This window comes from Leptonychotes weddellii, chromosome 5 (genome assembly GCF_054177405.1).
Source record: "Leptonychotes weddellii isolate Sample4059 chromosome 5, ASM5417740v2, whole genome shotgun sequence".
Taxonomy (NCBI): Eukaryota; Metazoa; Chordata; class Mammalia; order Carnivora; family Phocidae; genus Leptonychotes; species Leptonychotes weddellii.
In genome coordinates, this window is record NC_138373.1 from 5,831,684 (window position 1) to 5,856,816 (window position 25,133).

Consider the following 25,133-nt stretch of genomic DNA (forward strand, 5'->3'; position numbering starts at 1 on the left):
CGGAGCGTCCCGTACTCCCCGCTCTATTGGCCGGGTCTGGACAGGCGAAAGGCCGGCGCGGGCTCCGGGAGCTCCCGGCATCCCTCGGGCGGCGGCGGCGGCGGCGGCGAGGCAAGACGAGGCGGAGGACCGTGTGCGGCGGGGCGGGTGGCGGGTAGAGGTGTGAGGGCGGCGAGGGACCTGAGGGGTAGTCGGGCCGGTGTGGCCGCCGCCGCCGCCATGCAGGAAATCATCGCCAGCGTGGACCACATCAAGTTCGACTTGGAGATCGCAGTGGAGCAGCAGCTCGGGGCACAGCCGCTGCCCTTCCCCGGCATGGACAGTGAGCGCGGGGCTGGGGTTGCGGGCGAGGGGCGCGACCGACTCAGCCCCGGGACCCCTCCCCCTCGGTTCGGGACGCCCTCTCCCTGGGTCCCGGACCTTCTCCCCATCGGTGGTGGAACCCCTTCCCCCACCCATCCTGGGACCCCCTTCCTCCATTCAGAGTCGGGAGCCCCCCTTTCTCCAGTCTTTGAACCTCTGGGACTATTCTAATACAGTCTTCAGGAGGGCAGGACCATGTCTGGCTGTTCAAATAGGTCTTGAATGAACGCGGGTGTCTCGGATTGGAAATTACTTCCCTCCCCTAACTAAAAGAAAATAGATATTCCCCCTTTTCATCTCCAGCCCCCCAGTTTGAGCACCCTCTCCTTGCTTTCATCAAAACTGGGCGGTTGGAGGAGTCTTGCTGGAGGAAGACCCACCTGTTCCTCTCTGTAGGAGATTCCCAGGTAGATTCTCAAGTTCCATTCTAGGATGTGCACTCCTGGGAGCCTATCCCTCACTTTTCCTCTGGACCCCAATTCTGGGCCATTCATCCTACCTGGGCAGCTGCTTGAGCTACCTTCATTCTCCACCTTCAGATGATAGCTCCTCCAGCCAACTTAGGTGGGTGTCTAGCACTTTAAAAGAAACTAGCAGTTCCCTTCTCTCCTTTCTGGACACACTTGAAGTCTAACGCTGTACCATTAAAGCTCAGAGGTCCTTGTGTTCAATCCACAGATGGGGCATCTGAGGCCTGGGTGGGGGAAGGGACTTGCCGAAGACCACTTGGTCCCTGGCGACTTGGTACATGGTGGAGCCAGGTGAGCTCTCCAGTGTTCTTGACTGGCTCAGTCCGCAGTTCCCTGTGCCATGTCCCATAACTGCCAGAGGCCCCCCGTTCTCCCGCCGGTCGGTGGCCTGGCAGAGCCTCCCTGCAGCTTCATTCCCGTCAAGTGGCCACACTTCTCATGCACACGTGACCAGAGTTGTCCCACTCATGCTGACGCTTCTCTGTGAGATATTGCTTCTACCCACGTGACATACCTCTGGCAACCTTATCTTATACACACACCACCTGCATCTCTATGATACGCATAAGCAGCTGCTGACCCCTCGACACACGTGATCACTTCCTGCTTGTGCATGCACATCCACCTTTGCACATGTGGCCTTTCCCTGTGTTGATGGCATTAGCCTGAGGCCATGGAACCATCCTTGCAGGGCAACTCCTTCCCACCCACCTTTCTCCAACATGGGACCGCACAGACTTGAGGCTGTGAAGGCAGGTGCAGTAGCAAGGGGCCCACATACCTGTTCTAAGGAGAATCAAGGACATGCCTGGCCACGGGTGCTGCCCTGGCTTGGGCCTCAGACTTGGTAGGCACCCTCAGCACTCTGCCAGCCCATGAGCTAGTTCAGTGTGTTAAAGCCCTGGGAGGCCACAACCCTTTCTCCTTTGTCCGGGCACTTCACTGTCATCTTGTTTTGGGAAGAATTTTCAGTTCTCCCCTAAAGGCATACTCTTAACCTATCCGCCTGAGACCCAGGCCCCAGGATTATGGACTTCTGGCTTCAAGGAACGAAGCAAACCTCTGAGAAGAGCCCAGAAATACTCTTCTATGATGCTTTCCTTACTATAAGGCTTTTTCAACTTTTTGAAATGCAAATGAGTGACAACTTTTTGGCTTTCTAAGCTTTTTGAGATGCAAATGAGTGATACCCTCTTGACAGCCTTAAGTTTATCCTAGCAAAATCTGCCTGCTTCCGAGAATCCAAGGAATCTCCTGCAAGTTAGCGAAGAGGGGTATGAAACTGGCTTTCCAAGATGCTGTTGGTGGATTTTCAGCAACTCTAACATGCCTGCTGATAGAGAAAACTGTCTGTGAAGCCACGGACCATTTATTCTAGCAGCCATGGCGAGTGAATTCCTGGGCTCATTGCAAAGCCTTGCCCCCTGGAGTCACTGACTGATACCACACTCAGCCTTTGTTCCATCGCTCACCTCACCTGCATGGGCTGCCTCTGCAGAAGCGGAAGACTGCTCCTTTAATATTTGTGTGTTGGTGTTGCGTCACCATGAACTAGATCTTGGACAGGCAGAGTTCTGCCTCTGTGTCTTCCATTATGCTCTTCCCTCCGGAATAGCACCTCTGAGGCGCTTGTCCCTTCCTCAGAGTCCCCATTCGATTGTTTGTGTTTCCTGTGAGCTCATTCCCTCCCTCTGCCTCATGTTCAAAGACCCATGAATTAGCCCTCTGGAAGGTCCGAGTCCGAACTGGGGGTAATTAACTTCTGTGATCTTGTACCCCATCCTTCCCACACCCACTCCTAACTCCTTGAAAGCATCTCGCTTACAGGAGGCTCTCAGAATGACTGGTCTCAACATAGGTGTCTCATTTTGCAGGGAATGACCAAAATGAGCAGCTTTTTTTGTACTTGCCAGGCCTTGCATTTTTTTGCCAGTCTGTTTCCTGTACCCTGAACCCTTCACGGGTCAAAGGCAAACTGGGTCCCCTCCCCATGTCTTCAGCTGTCCCCAGGCACACCTCACTTTGATGCCTCTCCTTTCCTTCCTGCAGAGTCGGGGGCTGCTGTCTGTGAATTCTTTTTGAAAGCTGCCTGTGGTAAAGGTAAGGAATCCCTGGCTCCCCGACATTCCTCCTGAGGTGCTTTCCATCACCCTGCCCCCCAGCAGACTCGTAGGCCATCAGGCCTCTGGCTTGCATTGCTTTCTGCAGACTAGCAGTGTCCCTAGATGAAATTACTGTGCTTTGGACAGGCTAGGAACATGAGTGGGTATTCTGCCCGAAACCTACAACACGGGATGGAACCCTACTCTGAGTCTGCCTCCTCACCTCACTTTGCCTGTGGCCACGAGCTGACCTGTGACATGGACAGAAGGGCCAAGCACTGGGCACCTGGATGGCTCAGTTGGTTAAGCAACTGCCTTCGGCTCAGGTCATGATTCTGGAGTCCCGGGATCGAGTCCCACATCGGGCTCCCTGCTTGGTGGGGGGTCTGCTTCTCCTCTGACCCTTCCCCTCTCATGCTCTCTGTCTCCCATTCTCTCTCTCAGATAAATAAATAAAATCTTTAAAAAAAAAAAAAAAAAGGAGGCCAAGCACTGAGGTGTTCAGGAGCTTTTTCAAGATCGCAGAGTTAGCGAGTGGCTAAGCCAGTGTCTGAACCCAAGCCTTTCTGCTTCTACAGTCTACACAGGCTCACTGTCCTCTGTATCATGTCATCAAAAACCCCTATAGTAGTCTGTCCTGTGGAACCTTGTTCATACTAACCAGGCTCCAACAGAGGCTGCTGGAACCAGACTATCCACTAATTGATGAGACAGACTGCTGGGTGGGAGCTGAGATGCCAGGTATAGGTCTGGGCATTTTTCTTCCTGCAAGCAAATTTATTTGGAAACTAAATTTTAATCAGTGAGTAGGGAGCACAGAATTAAGAGCAAGGGGGTGGTTTTAATAGATGATTTTGGCAAGTTTGGTTCTATAACCCAGTCACTTCCCACGGAAACGATAGACCTGCCAGGCAGACCGACCAGGTTGACCTGGGGCTGTCTGGTTGCAATATCATCTCCCACTGGGCTCCTGGTCTTCTTCCCATGTCTGTACTCAGTAAATCTGGCCTTCTGACCCACCACCATCTGTCAGACAGCTGGCCTTAACACAGGGCACTGTGGCTGTGTCTATGTTAACTAACTAGTAGCCACTGGCCACATGTGGCTACTAGTTAGTTAACACATGCGGCCAGTGACTGCCATATTGGACGGGAGGGATATAGAACATCATTGCAAAGTTCTGTTAGAAAGGGCTGGTCTAGGTCTTTCCGTCACAACCTCATTGTGGTTGGGCCTTCCCAGTGGTCCCGCCAGGTCACAAGTTAGAAATAGGAGTTTCTGAGGGTATGGCTCTGTCCCATCTGGTGGCTGATCGCTCAGGTCCTGCTACAGAAAGGAGACCTCCCCCAGTTTATATACAATGTGTTTCTTCAGTTCCGAAGTTGATTTTCTTTCTTAATTCCTGGATGCTAAGTGGGCACTCGTAACTAGAAGTGGAACCCACTTGGAGTCCAGGCTTCTGCTGGTGGGCCTCTCTACCTTCTGTTTTTTTATAAAGGGTTATGTTTTCCAAACCCCAGTCTTTCCTTTACTACCGCTACAGTTTTTTGTCATGTCTATGTATCACTAGAGCTATAATTCAATTAAGAAATAAGCTCATTTGGGGTTCGTGGGTGGCTCAGTCATTAAGTGTCTGCCTTCGGCTCAGGTCATGGTCTCAGGGTCCTGGGATCGAGCCCCGCATCGGGCCCCCCTGCTCAGTGGGAAGCCTGCTTCTCCCTCTCCCACTTCCCCGGCTTGTGTTCCCTCTCCCGCTGTGTCTCTGTCAGATAAATAAATAAAATCTTAAAAAAAAAAAAGAAAGAAGCTCATTCTCCCACCACCCTTAGGCTTGTTAAGCTTCCATTTAACGGTGATGTCTGTGATACCATGATTCCATGTTTTAGGTTTTTCCAGAACGCGCTGACATAAAATAAGTACTCAGAGTTAAGATGTGTGGCTCTGTACTGCCTGAAATCACATGGCCTTCTGCCCGAGGCAGACCCCACTTCCAGGGTTGCTCTCGGGTACTCGAGGGACGTGTGGGGTGAAGGCCCCCCTGCCCTCCTCACAGCCCCCCCTTCCTCGGCAGGGGGCATGTGTCCATTCCGCCACATCAGTGGCGAGAAGACCGTTGTGTGCAAACACTGGCTGCGGGGGCTGTGCAAGAAGGGGGACCAGTGCGAGTTCCTGCACGAGTACGACATGACCAAGATGCCCGAGTGCTACTTCTACTCCAAGTTCGGTAAGCAGACGCCCGGCCTCGGGAGCCCCGGGGAGGCTTCACCCAGACCTGAGACCCAGAGGGGAGAAGCAGCTGCTGGTGTGCCCGCGCTTTCTGCCCTCTCCCAGCTCTCCGGCTTCACAACCTTAGGCCGTGCCCAGCAACCTCAGCTGGCCCTGTTGGTCAGGATGGGGGTGGGCTCTGGACCCCAGCTCTACTCTCTGTGGGGGGCTGGGCAGGGCTGGGCGTGCAGCACGCTTTCAGAGCACTGTCATCGGGAGACGGTAATTATCCCAGCAGCCCAACAGGTGTGGCCCGCCAGTTTATTAACAGTAGTTGTAGCTTTTTTTTTTTTTTGTAGAGGTAGCGTAAGCTGTGAAGTCAAAGCACAGAGGGTGAGAAATAGGACCCAGGCTTCCCAGCCCCGCCCCACCCATACCATCACTGGAAGCGGCACCAGAAGGGGGCATCCCCTTTCCATGGGAGCCATCTCCCATCTGGACCAAAGGTGGGAGCCAGCCCTCCTGGGCAGACTCTTAAGGGCACCTCTGCAGGCTGGCCTGGGTTCCTTCGTTCCTGCTGGGCCCGCAGCCCCCCGATGCTCTGATGCGCCCCGCCTGCCCTTTCCCGACAGAGCCTGGCCTGGTGCGCATGCACGGTCTGCAGCTCCTGTCACCTGTGAAACAAGTCAGGGTCTTAGTAAACAGGACAGACCCAGTCCTTGGCCCATGGTGCTTTTGCCCTAGCGGCCCAGGGGAGGAGGCCGCTGACACTAGTGAGACAAAGATGGGAATGACGTGCAGGAAGTGCTCTGAAGGAGACAGACAGCGATGGGACCACACGAGGACCACAGTGTCCTTTAGGCTGAATGGTCAGGGAAGGCCTCTCTAAGGAGGTGAGAGCGGAGCTGGGATCGGAAGGCCGAGAAGGGGCCGGTCACTGGGGGCACAGCTGGGGTCCCAGCATGGCTGGGGGAGGAGGAGCCCGGGGAGGGGTGGGCTCAACCCCACAGGGACTTCTGGTGCGTCTGGGAAGGAGTTTGCATTTTCTCTGACCAGCAGCGATCAGACTGGCCTTTCGTGTGTAACGTGGGTCGGGGAGGGCAAGCGTGGAGGTGGCGCCACCGCCCAGCCGGGCGAACGGTCCCTTAGTTGGGTGACAGATGCTGCCGCCCGGCTGGGCTGGTTGCTCCCGAGAGGAGCTGTCATCACAAAGGCTCCATCGCACTCGACCACAGGGATCCAGCCTCGAGTTCCCAAGTCTTCCCTACTTTTGTCCTGAAAGGCAGAATCCTCAGACCTTTCCCCCCGTCCCAGCTCGTAGATGTGAAGGGCTGATCAGAGTAGACCAGTCATTTCCTGGACTCAGTTGGTGCCTTTGCACATTTGGGCCCCCCACAGTGCCCAGGGCACCCCGTTTAGGTAAGGGGTAGAGCCATGAGTTATTTGATGAGTGTGTACCCTGTGCCTGGCTCTGGGTCATTGCCCTTCAAGGCAGCATGGACATGTGAGAGGGAAGCACCATGTACAGGTCACGAACACAGCCACAGAGGCTCCGCGACACTGCCCTGGGGCTCAGGACTCTCCAGGCCAGGAGGGACACCAGAAGCACCTGGCCCTCTGCCACACAGCAGGCCCCAGCCTTGAGGAAAGCTGAGGCGGTCTGAGTCCAGCTCTCCCCGAGCTGCCCCAGGTGGATGCGTGTCGGGCTTTCCCTGCAGGGGAATGCAGCAACAAGGAGTGCCCCTTCCTGCACATCGACCCCGAGTCCAAGATCAAGGACTGCCCTTGGTACGACCGTGGCTTCTGCAAGCATGGTAGGTGTCGGGGTGGCTGGGCCCCCCCAGCAAGAGGCCAGTCCTCTCTTCCTCTGTCCACACGACCCTCTCTACCTGTCCCACCTGTTCCAGTAAGACCCGGGGTTAGGCATCTGGGGCTAGTGAGGCTTTTTTACACCCTCAGCTCACCTGAGCCTCCCAGACCTCCCGCGTGGACTGCCTTCTCTCCCGTATTTTCCATAAGGAAACTACCATTGAAGGGGTCGTGGGCCCTGCCTGTGTCCCCCCTGAATGGATACGAGGCAGAGCCCGCATCTGGAGCCCTGCTCTTGCTCTCTTCGTCCCCGGCAGTGGTGTGGGCAGGGCTCCAACTGGCCCAGGGGCACGAGGGCATCCCCCGAAGCAGGGCGTCTGAGTGTCCCGGACACTTGGCTCCGCAGGTCCCCTCTGCAGGCACCGGCACACGCGGAGAGTCATCTGTGTGAATTACCTCGTGGGATTCTGCCCGGAGGGGCCCTCCTGTAAATTCATGCAGTGAGTAGCCAGGCCCTACTCCCCCACCCTGCTCCTGCCCCAGGCCCTGCTGCCCTCTAGATCTTCCCCGGGTCCACCTGGGCTTTGATCACTGCATGGTGTCACCACAGGGCCTGGGGCAGGGGCTGCCGCTGCTCCCTGAGCTCAAAGGTGGCTCTGCCGAGCCCAGCACTTAAGCTTTCCTGGGTCATAGATCTGAGAAAAGCTGGCCTCCGTGCTCCAGGAAACCTCACGTCTTGGCATGTCACTCAGGGACCTCTGGTTAAGAACCTGTGCCCTGAAGGAAGGAGACTTCGGTTTGGGGGCGTCCTCTGTGGAGGCAATGACCTTGAGATTCCACACACACTAGTCCACATAGCTCTTCGTGTGTGTGTGTGTGTGTGTGTGTAAGAGAGAGAATGGAGAATGTCCCCATTTCACACGAGAACACTGAGGCTCAGAGCTCAGCCACTGGCCAGGGTCATGTGGTAGCAGGGGTGGCAGCTGGTCAAGGGCAGGTCCGTGGCCCCCGAAGCTGGGTTTTCCTTGCCCGGCAGGGCTCAGAGCTCCTTTCCTAGGCCTTGGTGCACATATGTCACTTTGGGTGGTTGTGGAGTCAGACTTCTGGGACTGCAGAGTAGTGTCGTCCCCAGTCCCCGGGCTGCTTCCATCCACCCCAGTGACACCTGCACAGAAGCACAGGATCCCGGTCACTGCCACATAGTGGGCAGGTGACGGGTGCTGCGGACTTGGTCCCACTCCCTAGGTGAGAGCCAGGGAGTGTGTCTTGTTGGAGGTGGTCCAGCAGCTGCGCTAGACCCTCAGGAAAGGGTGTGTGTTGTGGGGAAGCAGCACTTGCAGGTCCCACAGCTAGGTGGGAGTAGAGCTGGGTCTGAGTCCAGATGAGTCCGTTCTTCTCGCCTCTCTTTCGCGAGGCTTCGGGGCAGGGCTGAGAGCCAGCGCCCACCCCACGTCCAGGCGTGTTGCTCTGTGCCTGGGCAGAGGCTGCCTGTGATCTCCCAGGGCCAGAGTTTGAGAACACTGCCTGGCCTGGCCCCTCTCTCATCCCCTCTTCCCCTCCCCTTGTTGTCCTCCCCTCTGGCTGCGGGGTGACCAGCCCTCGATTTGAACTGCCAATGGGAACCACCGAGCAGCCCCCACTGCCACAGCAGACGCAGCCTCCGACAAAGGTACCGTGCCCCAGCTCCCTGTCCCCGGTGCGCAGTCGGCCAGACCCGGCTGGCGACGTGTGAGAGGCAGGGGAGGGGGTGGGACAGGAGGGGAGTCACCCTGAGTTCCCGTTTGCATCTCCCTCGAGAGGTGGAGGGCTGTCTGCTAGAGCCCAGCGCCCGTGTGGCTTCTCTTCCCTTCCGGCCTGGCGAGTGGCTCAGCGCGCCCCCTCGGGAGCCGGAGTGGAGGGCGGCATGGGCGCCGCGGGCCTGCTGCTCGTGCTTCTGGTTCCAGCCCGTCCCTTTATAAACAGGGAAACCGAGTCCTCAGGGCGGGCCTCGTCGGAAGTCCCCCAGCTGGGCAGGAGCAGCCCGGGGGCAGGCCTGGGGCTGACCGGGTCTCCGGCCTGTGTCAGTGCCCTTGCTGCCCCGTGTGGAGGTTCCTGGCAGGGAGGGTGGGCTGGCAACAGCGCTGAAGGACCGCTGGCTCCACCTTCCTAGACAAGGGGTCTCACAACCCAGCAATGGGCTGATCGTCTCAAGCTTGAGAGGGAGAGATGCCAGAGACACATGCAGCCCCCACCCCCCACAAACCAAGGGCACCCTGGCTTTGGTTATGGGAGTGGAGGGTTGGGGGCCCAGAAGAAAGGCTGGCCAGGTGCGCTAAGCAGGGTCTCAACAGGCTGAGTACCCCCGCCTACTGATCTTGCATCCTTAACCTTTTACTTGGTTGAACTCTGAGCCCACTGCCAGAGCCCTGTCCATCCTTGAGTGCTACAGGCTGAGCCAGGAGGGCGTGTTGCACTGAGCCCCACCCTCAGGTGGTTGTGGGGTAACTCAGACCTCATTGCAAAGCCAGAATTCCTGGGTGCAGGAGCAGCCGTGACAACCTGGGGGTTTCTAGCTCACTGCTCCTGTTTACGGGGGCCAGAGCCAGGAAGCCTCTTGGTTGGGAGGTGGCCTAGCTGTCCAGTCCCCACGCCAGGAGCCCCCGTCCCCCTTGCTCACATGACTCCCTAGTGGAGGGCCCTCTCAGCCCCTAGACCGCGGGTCAGCATGTCAGCCTCCCAACTGTTTTTCTGTGACTGTTGCTCGCCGTGTAGGCTGCTAAACATCTGGCTGAACCAAGCGTTCATCCTGACCTGAAGCTAGAACCTCAGAAACAAAAGTAAGGCCTGCTCATGCCCTCGCCCTGCTGCCCCAGAGACCTCCTCGTCTCTTTGGTGTTTTGTTTTCTACTTTTATTTTTCGTTCTTGTGTGTCTGCATGGTGTTTTTCGGGCAGCGGCTCCTGCCATCATCACCAGATGTTTCTTTCCTGCCTGCTCTCCTGAGCAGGGCCACCACGGAAGCCCTTCTTCCTGCTGGTCGTGCGGGAGCAGTCCCGCCCTCTTTTCTCCTGTCCCCATTGGTAGTCTGCGTGCACGTGTTTTCCGCAGTAAAACCGTGTTGTGTAACTCTTTCCAGCAAAGTAACAATCCGCCATTACAAAGGTCGTCCTCCTTGATCCAGTTAACGAGTCAGAACTCTTCTCCCAATCAGCAGAGAGCCCCGCAGGTCATCGGGGTCATGCAGAGTCAAAACAGCAGCGCAGGCAACCGGGGACCCCGGCCGCTGGAGCAGGTCACCTGTTACAAGGTGAGTCCCAGGGCTGGGGGGTGGGGCGGGGCTGTGCCCTCATTCCCTGCGTAGTTCATTTTGAAAAACGGTAGTATCTTTGTTTCTGGACTGTAAGAGTGAAAATGGGCTACCCTGGTGGGCTGGAGACCATCCTGCTTCCTTCCACGACACACCAAGGCCAAGTGAATGATCACACATGCTGTTGAATGAAAGGACGGAGCTTGCGGGAAAGAGAGGCTGGTAATAAAGTAGAAGCACAAGTCCCAGGGAAGGGAGTAGGCCCTGAAGCCTCTGGATGTCCTCACATCCTGCAAGGGCATCCCCAAGGGAAGGGGGACAAAGCTTTAAGCCCACCCAGGAAGAAAACAGATTAGAACTCACCCTCTTCCCCAGCACACACACACACACACCCCCCTGAGGGAAAGGGTAAACTTTTTAAAAACCTACTAGAAAACCTGTCTCATTCTTGGCTCTGGATGGAAAGGCGGGGAGGTAAGTGCCTTGAGAGTTTATAGTCACCAGGGGACCCTTCATGAGTTCGCACATATTCTGGAAAGCTGTAAACTGGGTTTTCCGATCTGAAACAGCCCCAGATGTGGGTCCCTGGTGCCTGGCTCTCCAAGGAATTTATTCTCAACCCGACCACATCTAATTCCCACAGCTAGAGTTCTGAAGAATGAGTTCGTAATTAAAAATCACAAAACCTAGAAGGAAATCACCACCACTGAGGGAAGTCAGCAGAAATAACTGATGATAGAACGAGGCCACAAAAACTTCAGATTTGGGGATTATAAGACAAAATACAAAGTTAGTACGCCCTTTTGGTAAAAACATTTAGATGACACACAAATGTTTTGGGTGCAGTGTTGTCCCTATCCCCACCTTCCCTAAAACAGCCACTTGATTCCGTGTGTCGTCACGGAATGTGCTGTGTTGTCACGATTTTTGGTTTTGGTGCTCCTTCACACCCCACAGGGGACCCCACACAGGGAACTGCGGTGCCAAACTTTTATTCACACGAGCACAAGGAACATGTATTTTAATACAAATAGGGCCCTGGGATGTATAATGTCCTGTATAGTCTTTTTTTTCTCGATAACATGTTGTGGATCATTCTGTGCCGGTAAACGTAAATCTGTTTCACTGGGTGTGTACAGAACTGCAGTTTACTTTACCAGTTCTCTGTTGGTAGCAGTTTAGTTTTTGCTGCTAAAAAGTGCTGAATCTGACACTTAGACATCTGTGAGCTCTCGCCCGACAGCAGCATCCATGCCTCCAAGTAGAAGATTCAAGTCAGGAGGTGTATGCTTAGCTTCACTTGTTCCCAGAACTTTCCCTCAGGAAACGCTGAGCTGCTTCCCACAGCCGTCAGACACAGAGCAGGGTGAAACACAGAGTGCTCGCACTCTTTCCCAGGAGAGGTTTGTGTTCCGCAGGGAGGGGACGGCAGGTGCCCCAAACCACTAAAGGCCTCAGGTTTCTGAGCCTGAGCCCCACCAGGTGAGGAGAGTACGGAGAGGGGGCCGTGCCTCTGACCAGTCACTTCACAAGTCCGAGGAAATGCAGGTGTTCGGAGGCAGTGTGGCTGGCGTCCTGGCCCCCGCCCTCAGCAGCAAGCTCTCCTGCGTCCTGAACTTAGGTGGAGCCGGGACCTAACCACCTCTTCTCACCACGCACACTTCATAGTCGACATTATAGGCACCTTGTGGGAATCCTGGGTTCTCCAGGATCAGCTGTGGAGGCCGATGGACATGCCAGGTGCTGTGAGCAGGGGCCCGGTCAGTGCTTCCCTCTGCTCATCTCTTCGGTGTTAGGGCCAGCTGGCAGCTACACGGGCCACTCATCCACGTAGTCACACCTACAGATCAGGCCGACTTGAGAACATGGGTCCTGCAGGGTCAGGAGACAGAGCAGGCTGGAGATCTGGGCCCGAGGCCAAGGAGGTCGGAACTGCGAGGGCCCTGGGGGGGTGCCCCCTCCTGTCTCCTCCCAACCCCCTGGTCAGTGCTTGAGGCTGCTGTTCAACATTTTAAATCCCCTCTGCTTTCTGAGTGACAAGAATGAATGAAGAGAAGCTAAGGAAGGGCCTGGAGAATCGGAGCCAAGATAAGTCAGAGTCAGTGCTAGATTTTTGAAGTGATGCTCTGGGTCTGTTCGCCCAAGTCTAACCATTGTCCCATCTCTCTGATCCTGTAACAAACCTGTCCCTGGGGTAGCTTAGGCAAGTATGCAAGAGCCAGGAGGGAAAACTGGGTGCAGCCCACCCTGTGTCCACAGCAATGAGTCCCCGGGTTGCGGGGAGGAGCCTGGTGGCTTCTCTCACGTTGTTGCCTCCTGTCTCCAGAAGAGTGCCTCAGAAAGGTAAGTGACTGGCCAGCCATACAGAGGGGCTTGGTCCCCAGGCAGGTGGGGGAGCTCTGGTGCCACGGGATTCTCATCGTCCTGCCACCCACCATGAGACCTTCCGTGGACAGGCCTGCAGGAGCTCTCCCTGCTGTGCTCGCAGATCGTCCTCTGGCTCTGCAGCTGCTCTTCCATCTGCCGAGTTGCTGGAGTTTCTGGGCCACTGTACTTTGGAGCTCCTTTTCCTTCATGTTTGAACGAAAGTCTGTACCACTGAGAATTGCAGAGTCCCATCCCTAACCTGGTATTTGGTGGGTGTGACCTTACTTGAAAATTGCATTTGAAAACGGTGGTTTTTTCTGTCTCCTCCCTCCCTCCCTGCTGTTCCCAGTGTGGCGAGAAAGGACACTACGCCAACAGATGCACCAAAGGGCACTTGGCCTTTCTCAGTGGACAGTGACGGCAGCTGGAGCCAGCTCAGAGCAGCCCAGAGGGCCCACTGTTGGGAACCGCTCTGGGCCCTCGTTGGGAGCGTGCACTGAACTGTTTCACGCGTGTTGGTGCCGCACCGGCCGGGGCTGGCAGGCAGGCACGCTGGGGTTATTGTTCTGAGGGGCTATGTCTGTCAGTTTCCCTGTCATTTTGCTGTAATCTTTTCTTAAAAAGGGACAGGTGCTCTAGTTTGGTCCTTCCAAGTCAGCATCATGTTTGTCTAGCATCCACACCTCCTGTCCGGATCTCCCTGCACACCACCAATCTGGGGAGGGGAGGAGGTCGTGGGGAAGGGCTTGTGCTAAGCAGGCTGTATGGAAGGCAGCCCTTCCCCTCGAGGCCTCATCATTAAACACCAGTTCTTGGTGACTCCAGGGGCTGGTGGATCATTTAAAGCTTCAGCCAGGTCATGCCTGCCTCCTCCATGTCCTGCTGAATTCAGAAGCTGTGCCTATCGATGTGATTTGAACAAGGCAGCCTTTCAGGGCAGACTTAAGTGCACTTGTTGCCTCGACCTGGTCCTGCTCGAAGGCGGCAGTGGTTGAGAGGAAGGGCGCAGGGCTCTCGGGTGTGAGGCTCTTTCCTCTGGGCTGACTTCCTTGGAGCACCTACTTGACAGTGGTATATCTCAAGGGTATACCGCCAGCTGGAGCTGCAGAGCACCCGTTAAATGGAGGAGCTGGTCCATCTGTGCACCTACCTCCCGCCCCGCCAAGCATCTGTACAGGCACTCACCTCTGGCCTCCGGAGACCATCCTGCCCCCGAACCTGGAAATGTGAAACCATCACCTGCAACCTGCAGGGCAAGTGGGCCTATCCAAGTTCTATTACGAGAACACTTTTTACGAGGTTGATTAAAGCTTGTTTTTTAAGCTGCGTCTCATTACTTCAGGGACCCCACGCCAAGGAGAGGACTCCTGCTGCTGGCCACACGAGATGCTCAGCACGAAGCTTCGGTGTCGGTGTTTGCTTGTCCCCTTTTGACACATGTGAATCTCCTGGAGGGGAGGGAGGCTGCCAGGGGAAGAAAGGGCCTCTGTCCTGGCAGCTGGTAAAGTCTGGAAGCTTGGCCTTTGTCTGAACAGCCACGTGGCAGGTCTCCTTACTCCATCTCAGATGTTGGAATGATAACACTTACTCAGATGCGGATCTTCTACGAGATAATTAGTCACAACATCTCAGCCCTTACACTCCATGCAGTATGTTCTTACCATACACCCCTCAAGAAACCACTTCTGGCCTTTCATGTCCCTTTACCGAAGATCTCTGATGAAGGGTAAGGATGAGGGGGCTGGATACGGGGGCAGTTGTGAGCTCTCGTCAGGGCTTGTGTTTTCCCTTGCTCCCCTGAATCCTCCCACAGGCGAAGAAGCTTCCTTACCAGGAGGGCCCACACTAGTGTAGCCTGCATAATGCAGCAAGATGGGGGAGGAGAAGGCATTCTCGGGCACTTGGCCCAAGTTCTGATGTAAAAGCATCAGCTGACAAAAAGCCAGAAGTGCTTAGAATACTTCAGGTGCAAAGAGCAGGGAAACCCCTCTGGGCACTTGACAGGCTCAACCAGATGACCCTCCACCTCCAGTGAGCTGGGATGAGGTCCCAAAGCCACGGTGGGCAGCCCACTGGTTCAAAGCCCTGGGCCACAGACAAGAATTGCCCTTTGGGAACTGCAGAGCAGTCTCATCCCCGCTGGTACAGCAAGAGCTCCGAGAGGGCAGGGAGATGGCTACACCAGGAAAGCAGTCCGAGTACCAGTCATCTTTTATTGGATGTTAATTCTGAATTAGAATATGAAAAGATTCAAGGGTGCCAGGCAAAGGTCATGGTCAGGAATGCCGAATGTGCCTCCACACTGGGCCCTCTTCAGTGGTACTTGCGTAGCCGCTCATGTTCTGAAGTTAGAAAGGCAAGATGGTAAGTTTCTTTAAAGGTGTAGTGAAAGCACAAGACAACGGCGGGGGGGTAAAGCCATGCTGAGAATTCCTTTCAGGATACAACCCAGAACCTGCCTGCCAGGGTCTCAGCAGAATGAGCAGACGTGGGGGTACAAAGGCACGTCGAGCTAATCTGCAGCCTGGCCAGCCTCATCCTTCCCAGGACGCACGCACACTCAGACACAGTCCCCGAGAGCCTGGCCTTCAGAGCCAGCATCACCCCGGCTTTCAGACTGGCGGGGGCTACCGCGGGCACCCTGCTACCCTCTCCCACCCCACAAGCTCCTCTCGGCCTTCAGACCCAGGACAAGCTACGCCTTTCCAGAACACCGCACAGACACTGGATTGTACCACTCCTCTTTCTCTCTTCGCACTGGCTGCTAGGAAGATGAAGCCAAAATTTTCCACCAACCCTCAGCAGTGCCTGCAGCACCTTACAGAATGCTTCCTAAGTACTACTTTTATCGGGGATTCATGTCAGTTTTCCTGTCTTTATTTTCTCTTTGCCACAATTTTCTCACTTAAAATGGCATCCTCTGTACTACATTCTCATAAGTCCCTCCCAATTTTTCAGCTGCCATAGAATGAGGGACTTGTAAACCTGACAGTGAACCAGTCCCACCCAGCAATGAGCAACCCCAGAGGGCAAGGCGACCAGAGAGACACTCACTGAGTTCCTTGTAACAACGACAGTAGTTGAAAAGCACATAAGCTGCCAGCACCATAGAAATCCCAGCAACGCCCCCTTTCTTCACATTGACATACTTGTTGTAATACCGGTAATAACCTGCAAACGAGAGAGGAGGCCACTGTTTGCTTTTGCGGTGAATGCTTCACACACTGCAAAGTCGAGTCTGGCTTAAATTCAGGGACCCACTTCCGTTCTGACTCTTGAAAGCCACTCACCCTAAATTCACTGGCTGATGAAGGGAAAAGCACCAATGCACTCAGCCTGTTAGCCTTTGATCCTACCTCACCCTCACCTCCAGCCCTACGGATCCCCTTACCCTAATCTGACCAAAAATCCAACCCCAAGTAAAGGCCACTTAGCTGAGGCCGGCTAGGTCTGCCTGTTGGGAAAGAAGGCTTTGTGCGATCATCTCTTTGCTGGGTACCCCCACCAGTGAGGAAACGGTTTCTGCCCTCTTTGGGGCTTGTAGCTTGGTTGACAAAAAATCAATGAAATGATTCTAGAAGGCCCTGGTTTATAATAGTGAGAGAAGATGGGAAGTCAGGGACTGTTGTCACTAAGTATGGGGAAAAGGCAGAGCATTCTGATCTGAGCTAAGGAAGGGCCTCTCAGGGCAGAAGGAAAACATGCCACACAAGAGTTACAGGGCGGCCAGGACTGGAAAGAAAAATGGGGAAGGGCGGGGCTCGAAGCCAGAGACTACACAGGCATCCGTGGGTTGATGTGGGTCTCTGGTTCCTGGAATGAGGACAGGGGCCCCACGGGACTGATGTGACTGTGCACAGACCTGAAGGGTAGATCATTTCAAACATCCACCCTGGAAGTTTTGCCTGGCAGGGGGATGAGCGTTACCTTATGGACTGATGTCCACTATGCTTCAAACTCATTTTCCTCTTTAAAAAGTCTTATGATGTAAAAATGCTTGTAGACATTTAAGACGAAGGCAGTGGTACCAATTCCAAGCAGCAGAAAACATTTTCTTGGCTGAAGTATCTTAGAGCCAGCCCCTGATAGGACCAATCACCAATCAAACACAGAGCTTCAGGGGCTAAGAATCTGTCCCTGTCCTTCTCTACATAACTTATTGGTCTGAGACAAGGCCTTGACTGCTCAAATTAATTCAGAGCAAAGAGAGACCAGAAGACCTAGGCATCTGCTTTTTTTTTGTTTTTTTTAACACATGGCTGTAGGCTCTGACCTCTTTGAAATGCTCCAGCAATGCCCTTAGGGGTGAAATCCCGCATCAGTATCCAGCTGGGCAGCTCTCCCAGTTTCACATCCATGAGCTTCTTCTCCTTCACTGGTACTGAAAAGGAAGAGCAGAAAACACGCACTGAAAACCCTCCAGTAAGACAAATAGCATCCTTTTATGTCACTTACTTCAACCATTCAATAAAGTCACTACACAGAGGCTGCACACGAAGAATATTATGAATAAATATATCACACCAAATTCACTATTTTAAGCCACAGTGTATATAAAGCGACAGTTCTTTTTTTTTTAAAGATTTATTTATTTGACAGAGAGAGATAGCGAGAGAAGGAACACAAGCAGGGGGAGTGGGAGAGGGAGAAGCAGGCTTCCCGCAGCGCAGGGAGCCCGATGTGGGGCTCGATCCCAGGACCCTGGGATCATGACCTGAGCTGAAGGCAGACGCCTAATGACTGAGCCACCCAGGCGCCCCTAAAGCGACAGTTCTACTAATGATCAAGATTTGAATAACAGCTTACTGGGAATAACTGTAAAGAGAACGTAAGCGCCGTGAGGAATTAAATAATCAGGTGGAGGACAGAATAGAAAAATGATTGCAAAACTAATATTTACATGTACTAGCTCATTTAATCTTCACACCAAGTAGCTGAAGCCTTTATTTTATGAGGAGTGGGGGAGACTGACTCAGAGAAGTTGGGCAACTTGGCCAAGGTCACACAGCATGCAGGCAGTAGGGCAGGGCTCAATCTTAGGTCTGGCTCCCATGCTCCTCAAGACAATCTGATATTTGCCTCAAGCATCCTACCTGGGGCCACAAATATTAAATGACTTAATAAAAACCACTCCAAATGATCCAATGGGCCCCAGATAATATTCCAATGAGAGTCTGGGGACAGAACAGGAAAGACTCCTGGCCAGAGCAGGGTAGAACTGTGAATGTTCAGATGCTCATAAGGAGAGAGTGGTCTCCTTTCTCATCCTCCCCACAGAGATCACCTTTAAAAAGCTGCTGGGCAGGTATCCTCTTCAAGGCAAGGAGTTAAAGGCTACTGTCCTTTCTTAAAGATTATCAACCACAGAAGGAGCCAGACCAAATCACTCAAAGAAAGGTTTCTTCTCCATTTTGGGGATCCAAGGAAAAGACTAAGGCTTTGTAAGGACCAGCCTCAAGAGTCCACTGAGGGGAATCCCAGAGATCTCCTGACATTTCCCAACACTTAACAAGGGCAAGGGTTGTTGGGCCATACAGAAATACAAGGTTTAATGGCAGCTTCTCATCTGCTACGGTCATCTGGAGAACTAGACACTGGGTCCGAATGAACCAGATCCAGTGTTTCAGTGTTTGTCAAGAGGCTACAAGTGAGGGGCACCTGGGTGGCTCAGTCGTTAGGCGTCTGCCTAAGGCGCAGGTCATGATCCCAGGGTCCTGGGATCGAGCCCCGCATCAGGCTCCACTCAGTGGGAGGCCTGCTTCTCCCTCTCCCACTCCCCCTGCTTGTGTTCCCTCTCTCACTGTGTCTCTCTCTGTCAAATAAATAAAATCTTAAAAAAAAGAGAGAGGCCACAAGTGACAGGTGGAGGCATAAGCCTAAGACTTGCATACATAGCTTGAGGGTTATGATTTAGGCTGCCTGTCCCAAACAAACTGGCCCGAACCTTCCATCTAGACTCAATCCAACAAACACGGAGCACCTACTGTATGCCGGGCAGCGTCCTACACACTGTGGACACAGCACTGACTGCAGACGAGAGCCCTGCTCTCAGGAGCCAACCTTCTATCGCCAGACAACCATCTCACCCACTCATCTTAGCAGGCTCACCATACTTCCGCCAGACCCCTTTCTGCTTCTTCATCTGGGGGCCTTTGTATTTGCCGTGCTCCTGGATCATCATCACTCGGCCAGCTCAACATAAATGTTATTCCCTAAAAGGCCTCCTTCCCCGCCCATCTTATCTCAAGCACTAGCACGACCTTTCTGTATGAGCTCTGAGCTCCAGTTTCCTTGTCTGTAAAATGGCTTATTCCAAGCACTGAATGAGAATCTGTGTAAAAGCATTTGGAACAGTACTCAGAACTGTGAAGTGTTAACATTATTCTTGTTGAAATGTCATTAAGGTCTATGTGAAACGAAGAAAAAAGACAAAAGTAGAGAAAGAAATGGCATACAAACCAAACTTAAGGACGTCTTAAGTAACAGGACTTCAGGGATTACTCGCACCCTTTAGTTCTTTTACAAACAGAAAACTGATGTGATTAGTTCGGTAATATTTTTGAATATGAGATAGTCTCAAATGAATTTCGGGATACGTTCCAAATCTCTGTTGGAGAGTTTAGTGTCAATGATAGTAATACCACACAATAATGTCATTCGAGAATGACCTGTATCTTTCTGTCACCCTGTCCATGCTATTCCGAGAAAAGTTTAACAAGTACACATTTTTACATGCCAGTTTTGTCTTCACTTGGTTCAGAAGGCCGCAGTCCAAGAATAACTATTCTTGAATAAGAACATAGTCAACACCTTTGCTACAGACTCGAAGCCTTCTTGCATGCAGTGAGGAGCGCAAACATGTCATGCTAAAACCAACTGGCTTTAAATATGGCCACACAGTGGGGAGTGCATGACTAATTTATAAATGGAACTAGAAGGGCCGAATGTTGCTAACTGTTGGCACTGGGTAATGAGTCTGAAGTGTTCATTACATTATTGTTTCCTTCATCTTTGAAATCTTCCATAATAAAAGGTTTAAAAATGCTCTTAATCATAGTACTATGTTGGGGGAGGTGTACAAAAGAAACAGTATTTTAAGTCGAAGTATTTGAGACTGGTATAAGGCTGGTAACTCAAAAAAAAAAAAAAAATCAGGTCACTTCTGATCCCACAAACTATGAAAACACACTCTGCATTCTCACGACCACATTCAGAGGCTGGCATGGTGCCTTGGCACATCACGGGAGAAAACAGCCAACAATTTAAAATTCATTTTTCTATATATTTAGACCTATAAAGAGGGTTTCCTTGACAAAAACTAAGAAATTTATAAAGACAGGGGGAAAAATTTCACATTAGGCCTAAGGAGAGCCAAAAACAGCACCACCATAAAACTCCAAGAGATCAACAGATTCATCAGAGATGCATCTACACTTTTTCCAAGACTGTCTGTCTCTCTCAATGGAAGACGAAGACTTTGGTCCTTAGGCAGCCAAACTGGAGCCTTCCCCCAGCACTTCCTGCAGTGCTGCACACCCCTCTGCATTCACTGGCTTACACTGGTAGAGGGCAATGATAACACAGCAGACTTGGGAGTCCCGTATTCTGGGCTTAGTGCCACTTTGTGGCCGTGCACCCTTGGACAAGTTCCTGCCTTCTGTGCCTCAGTTTCCTCCTCCGTAAAAGAAGGTTAAGAACAGTGGCCACCAGGGCGCCTGGGTGGCTCAGTCGGTTAAGTGACTGTCTTCGGTTCAGGCCATGATCCCAGGGTCCTGGGATCGAGCCCCTCGTCGGGCTCCCTGCTTCTCCCTCTGCTGCTCCCCCTGCCTGTGCTCTCCTGCTCGCTGTCAAATAAATAAATAAAAATCTTAAAAAAAAAAAAAAAAAAAGAACAGCAGCCACCTTGGTAATTGGCTGTAGGTACTATGTAAATGGAAATTATCTGTCTTTCTGCCTATGAGCTATGTGAAGGTGGGAGCAACCCCACATACAGTTTGTGGTCATAACAGACTTTCAGTGAAGGCTGAGAAAGGACCACATGTTCTTGGGAGGGTAGGTGGCTCCCTGGCCTGATTTTATGACTTCAAAGCATACTGTCCACCTATACGGAGAGGCATAAAATGCTAAATGTCTTCTGGGTGCTAAATCCAGCCTAGGGCTGGCCACAGAGTAGCAGATTTCAGAACACTTTTTTTTTTTTTTTTTAATTTTTAAAAACCATTCTTAGCTCACAGGCCCTACAAAAACAGATCACAGGAAATCTAGCCCATTGGCCACAGTTTGCTGACCCGATCTCATCTATTGCTGTTAATTCATATTTCCATCACTTTATTTGCTAATGAACTAGTGGCTTTATGTTCTGGCGACAGACACCAGCTAAAAGATAGTCAGTACTTAAAAGACTTGGACTTCAACTCCTTCACCTAGGGTGATGCTGAATGGGCCAGATGTGACCCTGCTCAAAGGTCACAGAGTGGAAGCTGAGATGACCAGTACTCAACAGCAGGTCAGGCAGTGTTTCAAGTACCTTACACGTACTAAATTGTTTAATCCTTAATCCACAATGCTCATCACTTCGCTCTACTTAAATAAGATGCCAAGTCTCAATGCTTCCTTTTCACATGTCCTCTTGTTTAAACAATACAACCACCGCTGATAAATATTCTCATACCTGTTTTTTACAGATGGGAAAAACAGCATCATTCTCATCTTTTCTGATCCCCTCTTCATTTCTCCAGGCTGATATTAAGAATATAGAAACTGCGGGGCGGGGGTGGGGGGGAGCGCCTGGGGGGCTCAGTCATTAAGCGTCTGCCTTCAGCTGGGGTCATGATCCAGGGGTCCTGGGATCAAGCCCCGCATCCGGCTCCCTGCTCTGCGGGAAGCCTGCTTCTCCCTCTCCCACTCCCCCTACTTGTGCTCCCTCTTTCGCTGTGTCCCTCTCTGTCAAATAAATAAAATCTTTAAAGAAAAAAAAGAATATAGAAACTGGGTAGAACAGGGGCGCCTGGGTGGCTCAGATGGTTAAGTGTCTGCCTTCGGCTCAGGTCATGATCTCAGGGTCCTGGGATGGAGCCCCACGTCAGGTTCCCTACTCAGCGGGAAGTCTGCTTCTCTCTCTCCCTCTACTCCTCCTCCCTGCTTGTACTCTCTCACTCTCTCTGTCGAATAAATAAAATATTAAAAAAAAAAAAGAAAGAAACTGGGTAAAACAGGTTAATCAAAACTCTGCCTCAGGCAGGCCACACCACATCTCTGACCCTTATTTTCATCTTTAAAATGGGATCAACGTTCCAGACAGGGACTTAAGGAAAAGGCTAATGTGAGAGGCTCTAGGGCTAAAACATGGTTTCCGTACTAAAAATAAATAAATAAATAAAATCAGTGTGCACAAGGGAGCCTGGGTGGCTCTGTCGTTAAGCGTCTGCCTTCGGCTCAAGTCACGATCTCAGGGTCCTGGGATCGAGCCCCACATCCGGCTCCCTGCTCCGCGGGAAGCCTGCTTCTCCCTCTCCCATTCCCCCTGCTTGTGTTCCCTCTCGCTGTGTCTCTCTCTGTCAAATAAATAAATAAAATCTTAAAAATAAATAAATAAAACCTTTAAAAAAATCAGTGTGCACAGTCTGAGACGTGTAGAATTATACACGCATGTCACTGAAAAGCCTGCAGATCATAAGGCCATCCTTGAGATTAAAGCTCAGTTTACCACGAGGCCTCATACTCCTAGGTTTGCATCCTGCTCAGCCCTCTCACTAGTTGTGATCTTGAATAAGTCACGTCACCTCTCTTAGCCTATTCAACGCGTATTCCACATATATGCGTCCAACCTGACATGGTATCAGGCACCGTCCTATGCGTTCGCTCCTCCTGGAGCTTAATTTGAGCTTCAGCTTTGGAAAGGGCAGAAACTGCGCCTAGGGTTCAAATGCAAAGCGCTTGGGCTGCAACGGGGTCAATATTCTTCAACGAGGAGGAAGAATGGCCGGAGGTGGTGCATTCCCAAGCTCGCAGACGCGTCCCCCGGCTGCCGTCACCCCCGCAACTGCAGCCGAGAGACGCGGGCCCTTGGGCAGGCGGGCTGAGCGCTGAGCGAGCGAAGGGTAGAACGGTGCAGGGCCCTGGGCAAAGGGCTCGGTGCCCCTCCGATGAGGCCATAGGGAAGGCCCTGAGCGAAGGGCAGGCGGCTCCGCAGCCCCCTCCCCTCCCAGTGCAGCTCTGAGCCCCGAACCCCGGACCACGGGTCCTGCCCTCAACCTTGCAACCTTAACCTGTTACAGGTACTCACCGACTGACGCCATCTTGGAGTCCTGGGTGTCCGCTCTGCCAGGCCGCGCAAGGACTCCTGGGTAGGGAGCGCGCGCCCCTGCTGGCGAGGGGAGCAGAGGTTCATGGGAAGCAGGTCGCTGTTTGTACGTCTCTGGAGCTGCAAGTGCACCATGGGGTGAAGGGCAAAGTCTGGCAAAGTCTCTGGAGGGCAAAGCCCCGGGATTCCGCAGTAGGGAGAGGGGCTGGGGGCGGAGGGATAGGGAGATGGCGGACGGGATGGTAATGGTAGGGCTCAGCTTGGGCTTCCCATCCTAGGAGAGAGGAGGCTGGAAGGGACCAAAAAATGGGAAGCAAGGAGAAAAGAGCATCCTGGCTTTCTTACTTTGTCGCCTTGAAAAGGCCACGATAACCATTCCTGGTTCAGGAATTCTGACTTGGGCAGGACGCTTCGATTCCCTGAACTGCACTTCCTTCTCTAAAGTGGGATGCAATACAGCAGGCACCAGCAGACAGCGGCAGGGGAGTGGCCTGCCTCAGGGAACTCTAGGATTCCAGTTTTCTTCCCTATTCAAGAAAGAGTCTAAGTGTAAAAAACAGAAGGATTTGTGGAAATAAATAAATAAGGGTTTGTGGTTATATGAAAAACCAGGAATGCAACAAACTCTGGAGTCACCATGCACAGTGTTCCCCAAGACCCATGATTTCTAAGCCTTAGCCATTCATCTTCAGAAGAAAACAGGGACAAAGAAGGGGTGAACCCCCAGGATCTTGCTGTCCCTGGAGCACCACGTAAACTCTCTGGGCTAGAGGCTCAGTGCCAGGATCCATGCCCTCAGCAAGAGGGTTGTAATTTACTCCCTTCATAGGTCCATCAAGAAACTGGACTCCTCGCTGGGGCAGAGATCCATTTTCTTGATATTTGTCTCCTCATAGCAGTTTAATTCATTTGAAATACTTTTTCTTTCTTTCTCTTAGAACCAAAACAAACAAAAAAACCCATGCTCTCTGAGGTGGCTTTAGATGCCATGTTCATGTGTTTCCGGAAAATTTCTTCTCCAGTCCTGATAAGTTCAACAAGTTGTCACCAGCAATGCGTGGGGGTGTGGAAGTAGGAGGCATCATACCCATTAACATGGTTCTTTTTTTTTTTTTCTTTCTGGTTTTTTGGTTTTTTTAGAGAGGGAGAGAGAGAGGGAAGGGCAGAGGGAAAGGGAAAGAGAGAATCTTAAGCAGGCTCCATGCCCAGCGTGGAGCCTGACGTGGGGCTGGATCACACAACGCTGAGATCATGACCTGAGCTGAAATCAAGAGTCAGACACTTAACCAACAGACCCACCCAGGCGCCCCCCATTAAGATTTGTTCTAAAGGGATTTGCATTTCTGGGAGTGACATTGGGATCTGGTTTCCAGAGGGGATGGGGCAACTTTCTGTTAGACAAAACGCTGTGGCCATTTCAGCTTTGGTGTCCTTGAATACCTTTCTTCGGAAATAATAGGGGTGCCTCTCACCAAGGAGAACCACCCCATAACAGGGAGCTCCTTACAAGTTGACAAAGGCTATTGTGATCATTGTCTCATCCTCCGTGGTGCTGGGGGGTAGGGATCATTAACTTCACTTATCAAACCAGATTCCTTGTGGTCCTTTTCATATCGTCAAGTACACTGATGGACACTAACCATCAGTGGTCAGCTTACTTTTCTGCTTCTTCCACTATAAATTGAGCTCCTTGGGTGCCTGGGTGGCTCAGTTGGCTAAGCGACTGCCTTCGGCTCAGGTCATGATCCTCGAGTCCTGGGATCGAGTCCCGCATCCAGCTCCCTGCTCAGCGGGGAGTCTGCTTCTCCCTCTGACCCTCCCCTCTCTCATGCTCTCTCTCTCTCTCTCATTCTCTCTCAAATAAAATTTAAAAATAAATAAATAAATAAATGCAGATCTTTAAAAAAAATAAAATAAAAATAAATAAATTGAGCTCCTAAAAATAAAGCTGTTTCTGAACTCAAAGTCTGGCTGTCTCATTCAAGATGTTCAATAGGTGTTTGTTAAATTATTGTGTGAGGAAAGAGAGGTAAATGAGCAGAACAATAAATGAAAGAATCACAGAGATAGAAAGCAATTGAAGAAGTCCCTATGCTCAGTACGTCAGAAATGCAAGGAGCACCACGGCATGGCATCTCAGCACACCAGGAGGGAATAAGGCCCCAAATGCATTTCTAGTACAATCAGAAGGTGTAAAAAAAAAAAAAAAAAATCATGGAGTGGGGGAGG

General features: G+C 52.3%; 2 protein-coding genes across 6 annotated transcripts; one reads left to right on the top strand and one right to left on the bottom strand.

Annotated features, from left to right (window-relative positions):
* Nucleotides 1-72: 72 nt before the first annotated feature.
* Nucleotides 73-13,923, top strand: CPSF4 (cleavage and polyadenylation specific factor 4). 5 transcript variants are annotated; one of them, XM_081819328.1, is made up of 9 exons: nt 88-322; nt 1,042-1,124; nt 2,883-2,933; nt 5,007-5,159; nt 6,859-6,954; nt 7,356-7,449; nt 8,546-8,618; nt 10,064-10,234; nt 12,951-13,923. In XM_081819328.1, exons 2-9 carry the CDS (start codon nt 1,112-1,114, stop codon nt 13,017-13,019), a joined length of 720 nt encoding a protein of 239 aa, XP_081675454.1. In that variant the 5' UTR covers nt 88-322; nt 1,042-1,111; the 3' UTR covers nt 13,020-13,923. The 5 variants fall into 5 exon arrangements, with proteins under 5 accessions (XP_006748327.1, XP_006748328.1, XP_006748329.1 ...); XM_006748264.3 differs by lacking the exon at nt 1,042-1,124 and having other exon boundaries at nt 73-322; XM_006748265.3 differs by lacking the exon at nt 1,042-1,124 and having other exon boundaries at nt 73-322; nt 10,139-10,234.
* An 871-nt stretch (nt 13,924-14,794) lies between these two features.
* Nucleotides 14,795-22,989, bottom strand: ATP5MF (ATP synthase membrane subunit f). Its single transcript, XM_006748263.3, has 4 exons — nt 22,887-22,989; nt 16,875-16,982; nt 15,656-15,772; nt 14,795-14,943 (listed from the first exon to the last, which is right to left on the bottom strand). The coding sequence occupies exons 1-4, from the start codon at nt 22,897-22,899 to the stop codon at nt 14,915-14,917; spliced, it is 267 nt and encodes an 88-aa protein (XP_006748326.3). The 5' UTR covers nt 22,900-22,989; the 3' UTR covers nt 14,795-14,914.
* Between the last annotated feature and the right edge of the window lie 2,144 nt (nt 22,990-25,133).